Genomic DNA, 20,086 nt, shown 5'->3' on the forward strand with positions numbered 1-20,086 from the left:
AACATCAGACACCCTCGCCCAGGCGACCCAGCCAGGGCTGATCAGGCCCTGGCTTGTGTCCCAACAGCATTGGCCACGAGTCTCATCTCTTGAACCACAGTCATCTGGAGGCTTGCAGAGCAGCCTCTGTGATGGTCCTGATTGCTCTTTTCTTTACAGCCCCATAACGCCAAGGAGAGAGTAGGTTCTGCAGAGCGAGCAGCTAGCAAAACCTCTGCACCCCAACCCAACAGGCTCACATTGTGCCCTCCACCCGTCTCTAGCACAGCTCCTGGCATTTGGCTTCTTCACGCTCAAACACCTGCTCTGTCCAGTCTTCCCAAGGAATTGCCAAGACTACCATGACCACCTTGTTCCAGCATTGCTTGCAAACCCTTCATTATAATCGTGCTTCTTACTCTACTCATACCTCATGTTGTCCTTGTTCATGGAGAAGTTTGCCCAAGTTGTATAAGCAGCTTGTTACTGAACTTCTGTGAGTGTGAGGATCTTTCAGGTTTTCGTCGGAAATTTCAGCACATATAACAAAGGTTCTCTTTGCTTCTTCTAACCGTCCCTGGTTCATTAAAATAATCCCAGTGTTCAAGTAGGCAGCTGCAAAACAAAAATGAAGAAAGAATAAACAACAGCCAGATATGTTAATTAAGCACAAGGGATGTGTTCCCTCTTTTCAGTGTCATTTGTCACAGAAGTCTGAAATTTCCACAGTTAGCCTTTAGAAAAGATGCTGTTGACTACAGGTAGGATAATGTGCATATCAAACACAAAAAATAGCCCCACTGTTGAAGCAGTCATGTATTACAATTAAACAACCAAAATATAATGGCAGGAAATTTGCATAACAAATCATTTAATGTGTCTAACAACCCCTTGCATAAACTGTGTTTCTAATAATTATATGCACTTGATATTCCTGCTTATTTACATTTGCGAACCAGTATTTCTCAAGTATTATAGATAAATACCTCCGAAAGGGCCACAACCTTGGAGTGGTTTGGAGACTTGCCTGCCTCGATGACCCGGAGAGCTACATTGGGTGGAGTCAGGGCTTTATGCTTTGGCTCTTGGTAGAGTCACCCATGCGAAACTGGTCAAAGGGTAGAGGCCAGACTAAGAGTGGTCCACCAGTCCTCCAGGTTCAGGGGTTCAGCTCAGGGCTAACAACCCTGACTGGTAAAACAAAATTGTTACGGAAACAGCAATGATGAATCCTTCTACATCTGAGTGTGATGGTATTCCTAAGTCTCCACTCGGAATTTGCATGACGGGTGGTAATGAAAACCAAGAGGAAGCTACTGACATGATAAAGGAAACCTTGAATACCACCAGAGATGGAGGACCTTCATTGCTGTCCTAAACGCCAGTGCTGTAAAGGACAGCAAGTAAGTAAGTAACCTAGGTTTAACCAAATACACTTATTGTCTTTCAGTGGAAATCCCTGGTTCTTTTGTATCGATGGATAAACTACAAACTCTTGCAACTGATAGGGTGGATAAATCCATTCCCTTCTAAAGGCAAAAGTCATTTGTGCTCAATTTGCACAATGCCATTGCAATATCAGAAGAAATGCATATCTCAAAATTAAATACAACTATCCAATTAGGAGTAGTTTCTGCCTGACCCTTGTCATTCTGACTTTGGTATGGAGTTTTGAGCAGAAACATATGGAAGAATCAAACATCAATGCACCAGAACTATTTCCAAATAAATAAAATAATTGGCAACCCAAAAAAAAACATATTTTTGCTAATTGAGCAGAGACTGGAGTGTAATTAGTCTTTCATCACAGTAGTGAATTTGAGTTTTCGTCACTATTACTGCAAAGAGAAATAGCCATAAATTAACATACTGACACTTTAATTGGTTCATCGTAATGAGCATTGACCAACCAACATTTGGTTCATTTTAGATTAGTGCCCCAAATCTGGATAGCAGTGCCTGACTTCAAATGAGAAAAATATATGACTAATTAGCTATTTTGAAAAGCAAAGAGTGAGTTAATGTTTTCAGCAAAGTTAAGCATTTACTTACATGCCAGGGTGGGTCGGCTACCAATGGCCAATTTATAGTAGTGTAGAGCATCCGAGAACCGGTCATTTTCTTGTAAGAGCAGTCCTCTGATAATTTAAAAAAATATGAAATATAAATACCAAGACATTACTGAAAATAAAATGATGTTGAAACAACGGGTATGTCGCCTGGAGAAAGACAGGGTTAAAGACAAATAGTGCATCCCAATGTGGGGATGGAAATAATAAAAACTGAAAGCAGCATTTCCTATTTTTCCCCCAATGTGTTCTCAACTTCAGCAAAAGTACACAGATCCTGATTACATTCCCAAGGACTTTAATCAAGAGAAATTGGATAGTAGTTTCTTTTCCCGCCTCTGGATTGTCCCTTTTCTATCCATCCCACTGTGATGAAAGTTGGTCAAGATTAAGTTTATTGTCATTCAACCATACACATGTATATAGAACATCTAAATGAAACATCATTCCTCTGGGTCTAAGGTGCAAAATACAGTGCACATATAGGCATGATATAGCACATATGGTTATGATAAAGCACAATACAGTCACAAAATAATATCAGCACAATTCCCTGAGTGGTATGGACTAAAGACTGATAGTGCATGGGATGTTGTCTTGCAGCCATGTTGCATCTGATCAGTAATCTTCAAAGTCAGCTGGTTATGTTTCTGTCTTTGAAAGGTAGATAGACAGATAGATAGAGATAGATATACTTTATTAATCCCGAGGGAAATCGGGTTTCGTTACAGCCGTACCAACCAAGAATAGAGCGTAAATATAGCAATACAAAAAGCACAAACAATCAAACAACAAAATGCAAACTATGCCAGATGGAAAATAAGTCCAGGACCAGCCTATTGGCTCAGGGTGTCTGACCCTCCACGGGGACAATTGCTTCACTTTTCTTGAAATTTTTCTGCTCTCCACCCCTCCCCCAACCGCTTTACATTTTTGCTTCCAAAAATGTCATTTATTTTGCTTCATATGAGGCACATTGTGACAGATACAAATGAGATTTTTGAAGAATCACATCAAGGTTGCCTCTAAGTCTTTTTCTGGATGTTGGGGCTGGTATTGCAGCTAAGCACAGAACCTTCATCTAGCCTCAGTTTGAGCCACCAATCCCTTTGCCGGATAAAATTGAGGTGCTCCAGGAAGTGAGTATAAAAACACTGTCAGGCTCCCTCATATATGTTTGCCCCAAGACTTCATTTTAACAGATGCACTTTGTGCAACTTGTGTTCTTTATCAAAGCTGGCTGGAGCTTCATTAAGGTTCAGAGGTTTTGGTCTGGGGACTTCATTGTGCATATTTAACAAACACACGCCAGGTCGTCTCAACAGGGATGAACATGCCAAGAAGTGGACTGATTGGCCTGACTTCATTGGGGGTCAGAAAAGTAATTAGGAAAGATAGATCGCAGATACAAGTTACTTTTGCTTTTTTAGTGAAGAAATCTTCAGGCTATCCCAACACTCTCACCGTTACCCTTCAGAGACTGCCCATTATATATCTTCTAATGGACACTGCAAGGATGCCATTCAGGAAAGATTTCTGTTCAACGGGAAATAGAAGAACTTCCTACAGATTTAAATAGCTGGGTATTTTTAAATCTTTATTTTGCAAATAGTTTTCTACATCCTTCCATAGTAGTCTCATTTACAACACAGTTAATACTAATACAAAGGAAAACTTTGTACAGCGAGACATTGATAGAATGCAAAACTGGGCTGAGAAGTGCCAGATGGAGTTCAACCCAGGTAAGCGTGAGATGGTTCATTTTGGTAGGACAAATATGACAGCAGAATATAGCATTAATGGTAAGACTCTAGGCAGTGTGGAGGATCAGAGGGATCTTGGGGTCTGAGTCCACAGGGCACTCAAAGCTGCTGCGCAGGTTGACTCTGTGGTTAAGAAAACATATGGTGCATTGGCCTTCATCAATCGTGGGATTGAGTTTAGGAGCCGAGATGTAATGTTGCAGCTGTATCGAACCCTGGTCAGACCTCACTTGGAGTACTGTGCCTCACTATAGGAAGGATATGGAAACCATAGAAAGGGTGCAGAGGAGATTTACAAAGATGTTGCCTGGATTTGGGAGCATGCCTTATGAGAATAGGTTGAGTGAACTTGGCCTTTTCTCCTTGGAGCGATGGAGGATGAGAGGTGACCTGATAGAGGTATATAAGATGATGAGAGGCATTGATCATGTGGATAATCAGAGACGTTTTCCCAGGGCTGAAATGGCTAGCATGAGAGGGCACAGTTTTAAGGTGCTTGGAAGTAGGTACAGAGGAGATGTCAGGGGTAAGTTTTTTACGCGGAGAGTGGTGAGTGTGTGGAATGGGCTGCCGGCGGCATTGGTGGAGGCGGATACGATAGGGTCTTTTTAAGAGACTCCTGGACAAGTACTTGGAGCTCAGAAAAAGAGGGCTATGGGTAACCCTAGGTAATTTCTAAGGTAAGGACATGTTTGGCACAGCTTTGTGAGCCAAAGGGCCTGTATTGTGCTGTAGGTTTTTTATGTTTCTATTCTATGTTTCTAACTAAACATTTTCTTATACTTTCTTTCAAAGAGCAAACTTGGACTACAATATACAATGAACTATGGATTAATTGTGCAAAGTTCAAGTTCAATGGTATAGGGGTCAGCAGGACTTCCTCGTACTCAAATGCGAAGTCCAGAATCAAGCTGTCAAGTAGGTAAGCCACAAAAGCTGGAAACTGTTGCGGGATGTAAACTTTCAGCTTGCACCATCCCATCACTGAGTAACATAAAGCATTTGGCCATTGTACTCTTGGTCAAAATCTTCACAAGGACCTAACCAAATGGCAAAATTGCACAAAATAGCAACAAAAATGGAGTGACCAGAAACCAGAAGCACATCATAACATAAACTACAGCGTCCAATCCACAAACTGCATTGATTAAACTTTGCCCAAGTCCCAACACTCTGGCACCGTTCTCCAGCGGCATCAAGCGAGAGGGAAAGAGAGAGAGACCAGTCATAAGCAGGCAGACAGTGTTGAACACGTGCTTGTCTTTCTCCCTCGTCCTTGGTGATTTCAATCCTCCTCAGCACGTTAATCAGTGAGGAGTGGACTCAATCATGAGTTTGTGTCCTGTCTCCAGGCTTCTTGGCCTCCAGGCCTCACACTCTGCTCAAAACCTCACCCAGCTCCGTCAGAGACAGCAAACTGCTAGATCACTCAACTGGCCAGAAAACACCACACCAAAATGTCGATCACAGGCTCCAACAGTAGCAGAATGATAATTGAAAAAGAAGTAGTAAAAGAAGTGAAAGAAGTAGTTTCATAAACTGTCTGAAGGACATTGCCTTTGGTTGCATTGTTCACTGGAATGGCAACAACCAATACGAACTGGTGTTTGGCTTCGACAATTTGAACATCAGGAAAGCTGAAATCCACTTGTTTATTCTTGATATGGAGTGTCCATCTCCCAGTTGATGGAGAAATAGATTGCCAGGGGAAATCAAGCAATCTGGAGAATCACTCAGAAGACTAGAGAACAGCAGTTTTATCAGCAACAGTCTTACCAAATGGCTAAGCAGGCACAAGGGGCCAAGCTGCCTTCTCTCTTTGTGTTGTTATCAACCCTAAGAGACATGGGTTGGAAGAACACATGGTCGTACACACAGGGTCGGATCTACACGGATTCCAGTGATGATAAGATACATGCTTCAGAAATGTCAGCTCGCCTGTTTTGACATGCTGAGCAGATCCAGTGATGTCCCTATTCACATTTCAGATTCCAAGCATCAGCAAGGCTTTTTATTTTGTTTTTTTTTTTTTCTTTCCACCACAACTACCCTGAAGGAAGGAAAACGGGGGTCTGTTGGATGTCGGCACCTTGATTTGACTAAATAATAATGTGAGCGTTTTAGTGTCTGCTCATGAGATTTGCAGTAATGCGCTCTGACATTAAACTGAAGATGCTGGGAATCTGAAAAAACACAATATGCTGAAATAAACGCCAAGCAGGTTCAAGGAGCATCATTAGATGTGCTGCTTTAAGATGGCACAAGGAGCTCTGAGTACCAGTGGGTTTCCCGGTGCAGGCTCAAGCCCATCATTTTCAGTTATCTAATTGTGAATAAGTGAATCTGCCTTTGCAGGCATCGCGTACTTAAGCAAGTTCTTCTGGGGTTAAGGTTACTACAAGTTAACATATTTGATCATAGCTCTGTTGACTGGGGCTATCAATTGCAATTGCCAACTATAATATCTCCATGATTTCTTATGACATTTAATCCACCTAATCTATAATGATTTACAGAGCAATCCCATTCACTGCTTTACTATTTCCCCTGTAACCTATTGCCCCACACTCCCATCAATTCTACCCCCTACCTACCCATTGAGTGCAATTTAATGTGACCGATTAATCCCGATCATGGATTTGGGATGGGGGAGGAAGATGGAGGACCCAGAAGAACCAGTGTTATTACAGGGACATCATACACTCTCCACACAGACTGCACCAGAGGTCAGTGTTGAAACTGAGTCAGTGTCTCTGTGAGGCAGCAGCGCTACAAGCTGAGCCATTGTGCCATCTTGTTATACTTCATGATTAGAGATTGACGAGGTTCATTTGGAAATTGAGTTTTGAATTTTCCCTTCTTTTATCTTCATCTGGACATCTCAAGCAAGGCCTGAAGAAGGGTCTCAGCCCAAAACGTCGACTGTTTATTTATTTCCATCGAGGCTGCCGGATCTGCTGTGTTCCTTCAGCATTTATGCATGCGTTGTCAAGCAAGGCCCGTATTTATCGCTCAGCCTGAGCTGTCCTTGGCCTAAGTGGCTTGTTAGGACTGATGAAAGTCAACCATATTGATGGGTCCGATATCAAACATGGACCAGGTAAGGGCAGCAGCTTGCTTTAGTCATAATTACTGAGCGTAACTGCATTTATTATTAAATTCCAAATTATTAACTGAGTTGTTTAGCTGCCTCAATAGTCACTGAACTCAGGTCTATGGATTTTTAGTCCAGCCCACTGGATAACTACTGAAGTCATTTAACAACTGCTGCAGCAACTGACTCTCTATTTATCTCTATATTACACCCACATCTAAACCTAAATAAATAAATGTTCTCATGGCTAGCTATTAATGGAAAGATTATCAGTGATTTTGTGAAGCAGCTGTTTAAAAAAACACACGCTGGCACAGGGCCTCCGAACTGTTGGCTGGATGAGAGCAGGATGATGATGCAGTAACATTGAATCAGATAATCCCCACTAAAACCTTTAAAATATATAAAAAACATACTTTATGTGAAAGGTTCATGAAGTCCCTTCAAGGAAAATACCCTGATAGCTGGACAATATGGGAATGAGTTCATGCAACACTGAAGAACAGTGAGAACAGTACACTGTCCAAGATGTTACCATTTGCTGCCTGAAAGGAGTTTCTACACTCTCCCTGTTCTGCGTGGGTTTCCTCCGGGTGCTCCGGTTTCCTCCTACAGTCCAAAGATGTACCGGTTGGTAGGCTAATTGGTTATTGTAAATTGTCCTGTGATTAGGTTAGGACAGTGATTCGCAATGGGGGCGGTACTGCCCCCATGGGGGTGTTTACATGTCCTAAAGGGGCATTAGGGGAAACAGAAGTCATCGGGGTGTTCAAGATTCTTGGGGGGAGGGGGCAGTAAGTGGCACCTTAAGTTGAGGCAGGAGACCTGTAGTGGTGGTGGAAGGTCTCCGTTCAAAACGTCGACTGTACCTGGCCTGCTGAGTTCCTCCAGCATTTTGTGTGTGACCATTAGTACAGCAAGCACTTCCAAAAAAAAAAGGCTGAGACACTGGAACACAGAAGGAACCATGGTTCTGCAAGCAGTGAGCACTCGTTGTCACAACGTGTCTGAAACTCAGCAATCTCATCCGACCATACCACCCAAACAGACAAGGTGCCCAACTTGCAGCACGGAACAAGTTCATGCAATTTAACAGATGGTAGATCAAGTACACCCACACCCTCTCAGTTTTCTCTACAGATCTATGGAAAACAGGTTGCTCAACAATACAACACAGGTTGGAATCAAACGGTGAAATAGAGCCAATCAGTGAACCTGCTGACCCCAAGGATTCCTCTTGAGGTATTCAAAGTGACCTTGGCTTCATAAGTGCGGTCAAGAACCATCTTTGGAGATTATGGGACCTTAGGTGATTGATCAATTGCACTAACTGGACTAGTGTAAAGGTAGCTTGCCGAACACCAGCTCTATCCCGACTAACGTTCAGATTCCAATCCGAATCCTTGTCAACACAATTTTGCTGTTGTGATCATCTTCATATTCACCTCACCATTCCTTTGCATCCCACTACCATCATTCCATCTGTGTTGACTCACTGCCTTTGTTGGCATCCAATAGGCATTCCCAGTTTGTGTTAATGTTTTACTTTAATTTAGCTCCGTTAATGATGGATAAATACCTACGGTATGATCTCTATAAATATGAAGGCAGTGAAGCCTTGAATTTTAATCCTGCTAAGAAACAGAAACTACAGAAAGTGTGCCAATACAATATTACATACCTGGAGTATGGCTTTATTCCATTCCTGTCAGATCAGTGACGCCCCGTGTGTCTTATCTGTAATACTGGACTGTCTAATGAAGCCATGAAACCATCAAGATTGCAGGAACACTTCCGTAAAAGACACCCTGAAAAGGCTACTTATGGTATTACTCAGTTCCAGAAGATGAAAGAAACATTTGAAAAGCGTTGCATACTTGAGTCATTTGCCAAGAAAGCAAAAAATAACCTTGATAGTGGTCTCATTGCTTCTTATAACGTTTCCAAAGTGATAGCAAAGTGTAGAAAATCTCATACGATTGGTGAAAGATTAATAATGCCTGCTGTATCAGAAGTGCTCATCACTGTTCTCCAAATGGTTATCTGAGTAATAACTCTGTAGCTCTTCATATTGACGAAATGAGTGAAGACATTGAGTATCAACTATGCACAGAGCTACAAAAACAGAATTTAGGATACAACTGGATTAGTCAACTGTGCGAGACAACGAGGCATTGCTAATGGCATACGCACAGTTTATCAAAAATGGAAAAGTTTATGAAGAGATTCTTTTTTGTATAAAGTTAAAACCCAAATATCAATGGAGAATCAATCTACAACAAGCTCAAAATGTATATTGGGGATAAAAGTATTCTGATTACGAACATGATTTCTTGTGCAACAGATGGAATACCATATATGACAGGTTGCCATGCTGATTTAGTGGCATTTATGAAAAAAACTTTCCAAGTCTGCTTGCAATCCAATGTGTAATTCATCGTCAACATCTCACAGCCAAAAACCTCGGGCAGTGGCTATTTTTCAAGCATGCATCTTGTAATATCTATTATCAACAAAATTAAAGCTCACACATTAAATAGCAGAATATTTCTCTAGTTATGGCAAGATAACAATGAAGAGTTTGAACGCTTGCTTCTTCACACTGAAGTGCACTGGCTGTCAAAAGACTGCTGCTTAACCTTTGATTTTTGTTTGATCTTTATTGATCATTTCTTTGATCTTTTTGACACCGTGGTTAAATTTTTGTTCAAAGTCGACAAGAGCATGGAAAACAACAATGAACTTCTACATGGAGATGTGGCATACCTAGCCAATCAGTATGACAAATTGAACATCTTAAGTATGAAACTATAGGGTGAGAATTTCAATTTAACCCAGGCAAGATGCGCAGTGTCCACTTTTATCGGAAAATTGGAAATATATAAGCAAAGCATTGGGAGAAGAATGTTCTTACAGTTTCCCCACATGATAAGTAAGGCTCTCTTTCACAGATGGTGATTTACAAGAGTACTGCTTACACCCACAATCACTGAAGAAGGATTTTCAGAATTGATTCAAGAATTTAGACAATCTGGAAATTCTGGACTGGGTAATTAACCCATTTCTCTGTAAGGTGGGAGACCATTTCTCTGCAAGAACAAGAAGAGAGTTTGCAAGAAGAAATTATCAAACTTCAGAATGATGAAGAAGGAAAACTGCTTTTCAAAGATGTTGGCTTTTCTGGTATATGGCTATACCATCATATGAAGTTTCCTGGTCTTTGGAGAAGAGCCAAACTACTCTTCATTGCATTTCCATCCTCCTACTTTGTTGAATGAGGCTTCAGTGCAGTGAACCCCATACTCACAAAAAACAGAATCTGCTTGGATGTTGTTACGTGTGGGGACTTAAGGCTTTTGCTGTCACAACTTGAACCAGATATTTCAACTCTTGCTAAAAACCGTCAAGCTCAAAGATCACATTGATATCGAAGCTGCTGTACAGCTAGGTTTAATGACAAATAAACATTTAAAGCAGAATAATTTTTATTCTGTTAGCATATGGTAGAAATATTTTTACACTATGGCGGCACCAGAAAGTATATTGTGCCGAAGAGTGGTGTTAGGAGGCATTGGCAAGTATGAAAGTGCTTTGCAAGGCGTTTGGCTGAAAAAGGTTGGGAAACCCTAAACTAGGATTAAATTAGGGGATTATTGGATGGTGTGGTTCAAAGAGCTGGATGAGCTAATTCCACAGTTTATCTCAATAAATAAACAAACATATAAATAAATAACCAAAGCCCATTCTCATTATTTTGGTTATCCCTATAAATGTTAATAAAGAAAATATAAATCACTGTATTAGTAGAAAATAAACATGAAACACTTTTATTGTTCCTGAGAGTACTTGCTCAACAACACATAATGGAGGTTTACTCATTGGTGTTTACATTTTGGTTAAAGTAATCCAGAATGTGTCAGAAAGGTAAAATATTGTGTTACATAAAGTTTTCTTTCATTCTTTTTTTTATTGATATATATTTAAATCAAACCTAGGTTTGAATTTCTTCATTCTGTTAATGTAAGGACTCTGCAACTCATTTTTTTGATATTTTTGTTTGCTTATTCATTTACTTATTATTGCTTAGTTTCTTTTTATTTTTGTATTTGCACAGTTTATTGTCTTTGTTGTGTGTGTTTCTTCATGGATTCTGTTGTGATCCTTTGTATTTACTCTGAGTGTCCAGAAGAAAAGGAATCTCAGAGAAGTATATGGTGACATGTATGCACCTTGATATTAAATTTACTTTGAACTTTGAAAGTTGAAATTATTTGCTAACTTCCATGAAGTTCAAAGCAACACACACGAAGTGCTGGAAGAAATCAGCAGGTCAGGCAGCATCCAGGGAAATGGATAAACAATCGACATTTCAGGCCGAGACCCTTCATCAGGGCTTCTGAAGAAGGGTCTCGGCCCAAAATGTCAAATGTTTATTCATTTCGATAAGTGCTGCCTGACCTGCCAAGTTCCTCCAGCATTTTGAGTGCATTGCTTTGGATTTCCAGCATCTGCAGATTTTCTCATGTTTATGATTTGCTTGAGGCCCAGTACGCATTGAGGTTGCTGGTCAAGTTATGTTCCAAAATTAAATGATTTTTCCTTTCCTTTAAAAGTATTCCTTGACCTTGCCTCTTTCCACCTTATAATCTTCCAAGCCAAATGTGTTCCCCTGATGCTTACTCTTGCACATCTGTGTATGTAACCATTCCACCACTGGCAGCTGCTGGAGTCCAGAGCTCCAGAGTTAATTTCTGAAGTCTCACAGCTTTTTTATTGTTCTGAGGCATGTTAGCAAAATGGTTCACATACCGGAACATAATTCCAGAAAACCAGATTTGAAACCAATCTCATCTTGGTAGTCAGGGAAATTAAGTTGAAGTAATAAATAAAATTCGAAGTCTAAAAAACATAGTTTCATTACCAGTAGGCATGAACCTACCAGACCTTTGTGGTCACTGTCTACCATTCTCAGCTGGTCTGGCCTACATGTGACCTGGACCCTCTAACCTGTTGTGTCCTAACTGCCTCCTAAACTAAGGGACAACTCGGTACAGACAATAAATAATATAAGACCATAACATATAGGAGCAGAGTTAATCCATTCGGTCCATCGTGTGCTCTGCTATTTTCTCACAGCTGTTCCATTTTCCCTCTCAACCCATTCTCCTGCCTTTTCCCCGCAATCTTTCATGCCCTGACTAATGAAAAACCTATCAAACTCTGCCTTAAATACACCCAGTGACTTGGCCTCCACAGCCGCCTGTGGCAACAAATTCCACAGATTCACCACTCTCTGGCTAAAGAAATTCCTGCTCATCTCTGCTCTAAATGGACGTCCCTCTATTCTGAGGCTGTTCCCTCTGGCCCTAGATTCCCCCACTATACAACAATGACAACAGCAAAGACAACACCCATACTGTGAATAACCTAAGGTCCAACTTGCTGTAAGATGTTCCTTAAATGAAGTCAGTTATCTAATTACTATCAGTGTGGGTTGCCAACAACCGTTTTTATTTTCATTATGCACCCATGTGTACTGGACATTGGAATGTTATTTTGGTGCACTAATGAAGTTCTATAAATGACAAGTGTTCTTGTATATAAACAAAACTGCCACTGTACAACATATGGTGGCGCGTTTGTATATTTTCTTAAAAGTACTAACATAGATTTTGAGTTTTGTCACATATACTCCCAGTGAAACTGTTTGTAGAACAGAAGCCAGCACATTAAACCATGACTATACTTAGAGATAAACAGTACTTGGTGTGGTGAGATTTGTGTTTTATAGCATCAATGTTTACAGTGGCAAAATGGTGAGTTTGGCTTCTGCAAAACTGCTTTTACATCCTACTAATTACATTTAATATGACCAAGGAACTTCTTGGAATATATATGTACATTAGAGTGAAGCTCATGGGCTCTTGTGACTATTTTTAAACAATAAAAGATGAGAAATAGGTGTAGGAGCAGGTTAATTTATCCCTTGAGCCTGGACCATCGTTCTGCAAAGTGGGGAACCTGTGCAATTCGTTTCCATAGGCAGCTGTGGAGGCCAAGACGTTGGGTACATTTAAAGTGGAGGTTGATAGGATCTTGATTTGTAAAGGTGTCAAAGGTTATGGGGAGAAGGCAAGAGAGTGGGGTTGACAGGGATAATAAATCAGACGTGATCGAATGGCAGAGCAGAGCAGAGTCAATGGGTCAAAAGGCCCATTATCCCTTATTTCCCTCTAGTTCCAGATTATCCTAAAAGGAGAAATATCCTCACAGCGTCCACATACAATCTCTTAAACGCCACTGAATCTCATTACATGCACATGCAGTTCAACTCCTTGAGTGATTATGCAGAAAGTTTGAAGTTAATAACTCATCGAGGTGATTGATAAGTTTGTGGCCTAAGGTAGAAGGAGATGAGTTATTGTGTTATTCTGCTGAACATTGTGGACATGCTATGTTGGTGCCATAGTATGCGTGACTACACTTGAGGGCTGCCACCGGCACACCCATAGGTGTGTTGGTTGTTAACACAAATGACACACTTCACTGTACAGTATGTTTCGATGTATACGTGATAAAGAATTAAATCTGAATCTGAAAATTGTTCACAGACACAGAACAAATATCTAAAATCAATAGGTGAAATGTGTTTACGTACAAAAAACAGAACTGAATCTTCAAAGTCGTCCATAAGTACCTCCTCTATTTTTTCTTTCTTGCTATATATTTATTTATTTCTGCATGAATTGAAAATACACGTGGACTAAGATGTTAACTGTCCTGTGCTATCACCAGTGGGATCATCAGTTGACCTGCTACCTGTCTTCAGGAGTTTCGGCCCGCTTATGATCAAGACTCCCTCGAGGTGGTGGGCCAGCAGTGCTAAAGCACCAGCTTCCACTGGTGAGCTTAAAAACTTGGCATCTGCCTCTATCAGAGTTGTTGGTCACTTCCATCCAACAGATAGTCCGCTCTTCAGGTGTCTATGCAACTACTGAAGGGTTTGCAAGATATGTATACATTGTCTGACTATCTGCCCCTCTGGACATACTTGGTCCACACCCATGCTGATCCTTTCTCTGCTGTCTCAGCTCCAGCCCTGCTGGTTGACTTAATCTCACTTCTAGTGAAGCCAAGGTCACGCAGCCACTTCTGCAATTTATACTAAGCTTTATCTTGCACTGAACTGCTGCTGTAAAGCAATAAATTCCATGGTAAATGACAAAATAATATCCAGGTTCTGATTCTGATAGAACGGTCACTACGCACAAACTGTGCAAACTCAATAGGGCAAGCAACACCTATGGAGATAAATGGGCAATCAATGTTTCACTGGGTTACATGCAACAGCATGATAGCATAGAGGTTAGCACAACACTTTACAGTACTAGTGACCTGGGTTCAATTCCCGCCACAATGTTTAAAGACTTTGTACGTTCTCTCTGTGACCACATGAGTTTCCTCTGGGTGATCCAATTTCCCACAGTCCAAAGACATACCAGTTTGTAGGTTAATAGGAAATTGTAAATTGTCCTGTGATTAGGCTAGGATTAAATCAAGGGATTGCTGGGCAGATTGAAGGACCAATTGCACACTGTATCTCAATAAATAAATATGAGTTCATGAAACAAGATGCCAACGTTCATGGTCAGAAGGGTGAGATGAATTTATTATCAGTGGGATCTCTGTTGACAGACAGGGAAGGTGTCTGCAGGCTGGAGAGTCTGCAACTCTAGTACATAAAATTATTGTTAAGTGAGGACTGTGTCTCCTAGTTGCTTCAGCAACCCTCACACCTTATTGATTGCTTATCTAATGTAAGCATCAGAAAATCACTACAAGGATTACTTAGTGTTCAGAGCTTTTTGACAGCAACACTAATTATTTCAACATGATAATAAATTATTTGCATTTATCATTCAAAACAGACTGAATTCTTTCTGTATTAATTATAATAAAAATGCATAGTGGCAGCTACAATTTTCTGAAGTGGCTAAAGAAATTATTTGTTCTATAGAATATTGTAGCAAACTCCTATCATCGTGACATAATCTGACTTCAATCATTAACACAGTAATTAACTGTTAATGTGAGTAAATTGCAGAACAGACAATGGGTCAAATGGCCAAATTCTTTTATGTATTATGGTCTTAAAATATGGAACTTGTTACTTCCTGTTGGGGCAAATAACATGGATGCATTTAAATGGCACTTAGATAAATATCTGAGGAAAAAAGAACTGAATCAAGTAAAATGGGAGGAAGCTTATTGGAGCAGTAGGTTCACTGGTGTAAACTCTGTGCAATTCCTCTGTTGGAGCCAAGTATCTATTTATTGCTTGTCTGTATTGTACTTGTATTTTCTATCCTCACTCTGGGTTACGGTAATTTGTTACATGGATTAGTGGTGTTGGGTGCCAGTTAAAATGAACTAATATAGCCATCTGTTTACCCCTTCGGCAGCACAGAGAGGGTGAGTAGGGAGCATATATTTTTTGTTGACCAGCTCATTCTTGTTTGAATTTGATCCAATTACACTCTTATTTGTTTCGTATGAATTACGGAAGAGTTGAATGATTTTATTGTTGGCTTGTAATAAAGAATCAAAAATGTACTTTTCCGAATTGCAATTCGGTTAGTTGGAAGCGCGTCCAACTATGTGTGACATTTCTTCACTTAGCGTCTCAGTGACCTTTAGTTTGTTTTCAAGGAGTCACTACATCCTTAACACTTGAAATATTTCATTAACTAAATTTCATTGGCACACACTAACCATATCACTAATTTTCCATGAAACAAAAGTATGGTGCAAATAAAACTAATGGCATGTCGACAGTTCCATTAAAAAATGTGATTAGGTCCTGGAGAATTCTGTCCATGACTTGAAACACAAATAAGCTTCCTCTTACAATGATGGGAGTTGGCAAGAGCTTGTAATCTACAAACTACAGTTTCTCATGCAATTTCTCAATGTGAATCCCGCCTGCGTTCACCAAGGAAACAACACAATATCTGAATCTGTTTTTAAAGAAATATAATCTGTTTTGAGTTTCCACAGTTCATAAATAGAAGGTGATGTAAATTGAGAAGCTCAACACAATTAATAGATAATTCCAATTCCTTCAGGAAACTAACAGTAATTATGCCCTGCATGACTGTTTTTACTTTACAGGGTTTAAATGCACGGACGTTTAGTCACATTTCTTTTAATCGCAATTGAAAGCCTATAATTTACACCAAGGATCAACAATGCCCACAAAATAAATAACGCCGGAAAAATTGCTTATAGCATGCATTTTCTTCTGAGATTATAATGTGGTTAGAGTGGAGAGAGATTAATTTTAATTCTAGGATCCTGCGGATCTGATAACTTTCCTGATATAATTTCTAAAGAAATAACAGTGAAACGCCAAAGTGTATAGTCATTGCAAAGGGGTTGTTGTTCCTTTCCACGTCTTGGGGCACATTGGGCATCAACCTTGCCATTTCTTTGGCATTTGTCTGTTTTTTAACATGGCCAAGTTGCTAGCTAAATGCTCAACCCAGCGTGGATGGAAAACGTGCAACGAGGCAGCCAGATTCGAACCCGGGACCACCTGCCTCAAAGCCACTACACCACCGGCCAGCATAATGCAAGGGGGTACAAATGATTCAAAGGGCTATCCAGGAGCCAACTTGACCTTTGCAATGTCAGTGCAGATGTTGATGGTCATATGCTTCTTCTTGAACCAAATTATTTGGATTCAGTTTAAGCTCCGAGGCAGATGGGAAAACTGTCTTATAGTTGGATAATCCACAAAAAATATTAGTTTCCCATGAGTCCTATCAAAGGCTGTGGTGATACTTAGGGAGATTCATAGTTTGTGTCTTGTGGAGATCAGAAATCAGGAAGGAGATCATAAATATGAGAAAGTCTGAAGATGCTGGAAATCCAAAGCAACACACATAAAATGCTGGAGGAACTCAGCAGGTCAGGCAGCATCTATGGAAAGGAATACACAATGAATGCTTCAGCCCGAGACCCTTCATCAATGTCAACTATCTATTAATTTCCATAGATGCTGCCTCACCTGCTGAGTTCCCCCAGCATTTTGTGAGTGTTGCTTAGGAGATTAGAAAACTCATGAGATAAGAGGACTCCTCCTTGATGTGCTGAAGAATGACAAAGGCAAGGCATGGGTGGGGCAGAGGCGATCATGGATCTGGAGAATCTATCTGGTTACGCTGGAAGAAAAGGGAAGACAGGCAGCAACAGATCAACTGGATCAAGCAGAAAACATTCTCTCCCCCTCCCCCCCAAGCAGTAGAAGCATGTGTGTGTTGATGGATGTGCATGCATATCCGTTTGCATGTAGTGTCTGTGTGAACACGCCTTCACAAAATCGAGTGAGTGAGTGAATGTATGAACCTTTATATGCATGTGCATGCAAGTGTGCTTGGGCACAATTGTGCGTGCTGGTGCATTCTGATCCAGCAACACCCATCCCACTGAAAGCAGGTCAGTTTAAATCATGGTGCTGACACAAGGAACTGCAGATTCTGGAACCTGGAGAAACACAACAGGTCCGTCAGCATCGAAGGAAGGGAATAGGCAGTTGATTTAGGTGAAGACCTTTTTACTAGACAAATCATCATGCTCCCTGATCTTGACCAACCCCTCGCAGTTAGATGAAAAAAAGCATTTTTAATGAAAGGAATAGCAAACAAATTTTGGACTTTCACTCCTTAGTGTGGAATACTTCAGTTCAGCAAGAACGTGAAAGAGTTATCTTGGCTTATGGCTGCTTTAATCCACAAAATCAATGTACCTGTAAATACGTTCACTGTCTGTTGCTCAAAATCAGACTTGGCTATCAGATCCCAACCATGATTCCTAGCAGTCAATATTGTGGAGTGGAAACCAGCATATCTGGTCCTTATGAAAGCTATAATATAATCTTATTGATTGTTACTCATCACTTCCACTTGCCAGAGAGAATGGACGTAACAGAAATGGAGGAAGACTTGAATAAAATATTTTCTCCAACTGAATTTGATTAAGTGATCAACTATATTCTATGTATCTACATAACACATTTAGGAAGCCAGCAGAGGTGAACAAAGGTCTGAAGGAAGTGCTGACACTGTGGAACATAGAAATCATTATCGGGGATGGGTTTGTGGGGAATATTTTACTTAACCAAAGAGGCATGAGGTTTTTCAGTTGCTGACTAACTATGTTGTACAATTCCAAGAATTTTATTTCACTGAAAGTGAAATCTGATCATATTTTCAGGCAACCATTGGCACAAGTATACCGAGTTCTTACAGACTCTGCCTGGCTGTGATGAAGAGAAGCCCATGGTACGTGTTGGACTGAATTAATACAGAGCAAGGAAAACTGAACAACTGCAACGTCCTGAGCGACAGAGCCCCACGTAACTAAAGAGCATTTATTACAAAATGCATCTCACAGTAAAAGGATTAAGGATCTTCTCTGCACTTCTTTTCTTTGCTCATTTCAAACTTACTTTCACCAATTATGCCATGCTCTTAATGGAGCTTAAACTGCAAACGTGCTTTGTGCAACACTGAGGAGACATTTGAGATTTTAATAAACTATTAATGCAGTTGGGAACTTGTTTCTGTTCAGGAAAGTCATGAAGAAATGCTGCTTTCTGAGCAGGATGGAGAACAGGATTACTTTAACACTGCTACAGCAATTCATTGTACCAGTAAACAATATCTGTGTCACACAAATAGATCAATAGTGCCTTTCATTGCAACTTTTATAATTGACCTGGTTAGGAAAAAGGCCAGCTGTTGAGTCATGCATACTTACAAATTATAAAGCATATCAGCCATGTTGCTACGATAGTACAAGGCATTTCTATAGGCCTTTTCAGCTTCCAGAACTTTCCCTTGGCTTTTCAGAACATTCCCAAGGTTACCCCACGCTGCCAGGAAAAGAAAGCAGTTGTTCAAGTTGTTGCTAGAATTCATTCAAATGAGACACTTCATCGTAACATCAAGATCCATTTTGATTAAGGACAAAATGTGATTACCTTTAGCTGGATTCACTTTTATCCCTGATCTATATAACATTTCCTCATCGTGCCAGTCTCTGTTCCTTGATAGCGTTTTCAACCCATATAAAATAACCAAAGCTATGGCTGCATATAAAACCAAGTGCTTTAAGACTTTCTTCTTCATTCTGACAGAAAGGGTCCTGATGCCCAGAGTTACCAGTAAACAGAATCCCATGCTTGGAATGTAAAGGATTCGCTCTGCGATCACAAAACCGACGTAAAAGAAAAGATTGGTAGCAGGCAGGAATGGTATTATTAGCAGTGATAAAGAGAAAATTAATATGTTCTGCGCTGTTGGTAGACCCTGAATTAAATCATTCTTTAAAAAATGATCGGTTTGTTGTACAAAATAAACACCCTGTCCGTTGTTTCCATGCTCCATTGCTGAGTGGCAGCTGTGCCCATTTGTATTCTGTTTGCCATTCATCACCGCTTTCCCATTGCAAACCCTGTCTTCTGGAGAACCCTTCAGGCTGGTGTGGATGAGGAGCAGCAGTCCGACGAAGAGTGCTAAAGTGTGCAGGTTCCTCCAATCACCAACCGTTCTTATCAATGGCACAGCGTCCATCGACCAATCAAAACTCATTGTGTCAGGGCACAGTAGCAGCCAGAGATTTGCTGCTGGCAAGTAATGAAAGGTCAAAGTGCGTGTAAGCAGGCTGTCTGAGTCTGCTGCTGGGTTGTCAGAATTGGAGAAGCTTGGCGGCTTGTTACCCATCCAGTATAGGCGAAGTCCTAGTAGAATGGCACCCCAGATAGCCAATAGTCCCACCCTTATCAAAAGGGAAGCCAGCTGCCTCTGCAAGAGAAAAGAACAAAAAGTTAGTTAGAAAATACATAAAAAGATTCACTTATTTGCCACTCTGAGGAAAGAAACCCACAAACTCTAAAACCTATGCAAAAGTTGAAACAGCTTATTGAACTAAGGTCTAAAAATGCTGATGTTAGAGGAAACCTGCTATAAAACTGCATTGTCTTCCAGGAAAATCAACTCTGAGTGACCTTAACAATACGACATAAATCCCAAACAGATTGGAGAACTCCAAAGAGAGCAACCCTCAACAAAACATTGAAAAAAATAATTAAATAATTAATTTCAATTCATTAAAAAGTA

The 20,086-nt window shown here is 40.4% G+C and overlaps 1 protein-coding gene across 3 annotated transcripts in view; it reads right to left on the reverse strand.

Annotated features, from left to right (window-relative positions):
- The window catches only part of tmtc2b (transmembrane O-mannosyltransferase targeting cadherins 2b), a 224,486-nt gene that overhangs the window by 77,635 nt on the left and 126,765 nt on the right, over positions 1 to 20,086 (reverse strand). For all 3 annotated transcript variants that reach the window (XM_072269329.1, XM_072269330.1, XM_072269331.1), the window contains 4 exons: positions 18,949 to 19,771; positions 18,726 to 18,840; positions 2,032 to 2,117; positions 410 to 594 (listed from right to left, as the gene is read on the reverse strand). In XM_072269329.1, coding sequence (XP_072125430.1) covers positions 410 to 594; positions 2,032 to 2,117; positions 18,726 to 18,840; positions 18,949 to 19,771 — 1,209 coding nt within the window. The remainder of the gene's footprint in view (positions 1 to 409; positions 595 to 2,031; positions 2,118 to 18,725; positions 18,841 to 18,948; positions 19,772 to 20,086) is intronic.

Source organism: Mobula birostris, chromosome 9, assembly GCF_030028105.1.
Source record: "Mobula birostris isolate sMobBir1 chromosome 9, sMobBir1.hap1, whole genome shotgun sequence".
Lineage (NCBI taxonomy): Eukaryota > Metazoa > Chordata > Chondrichthyes > Myliobatiformes > Myliobatidae > Mobula > Mobula birostris.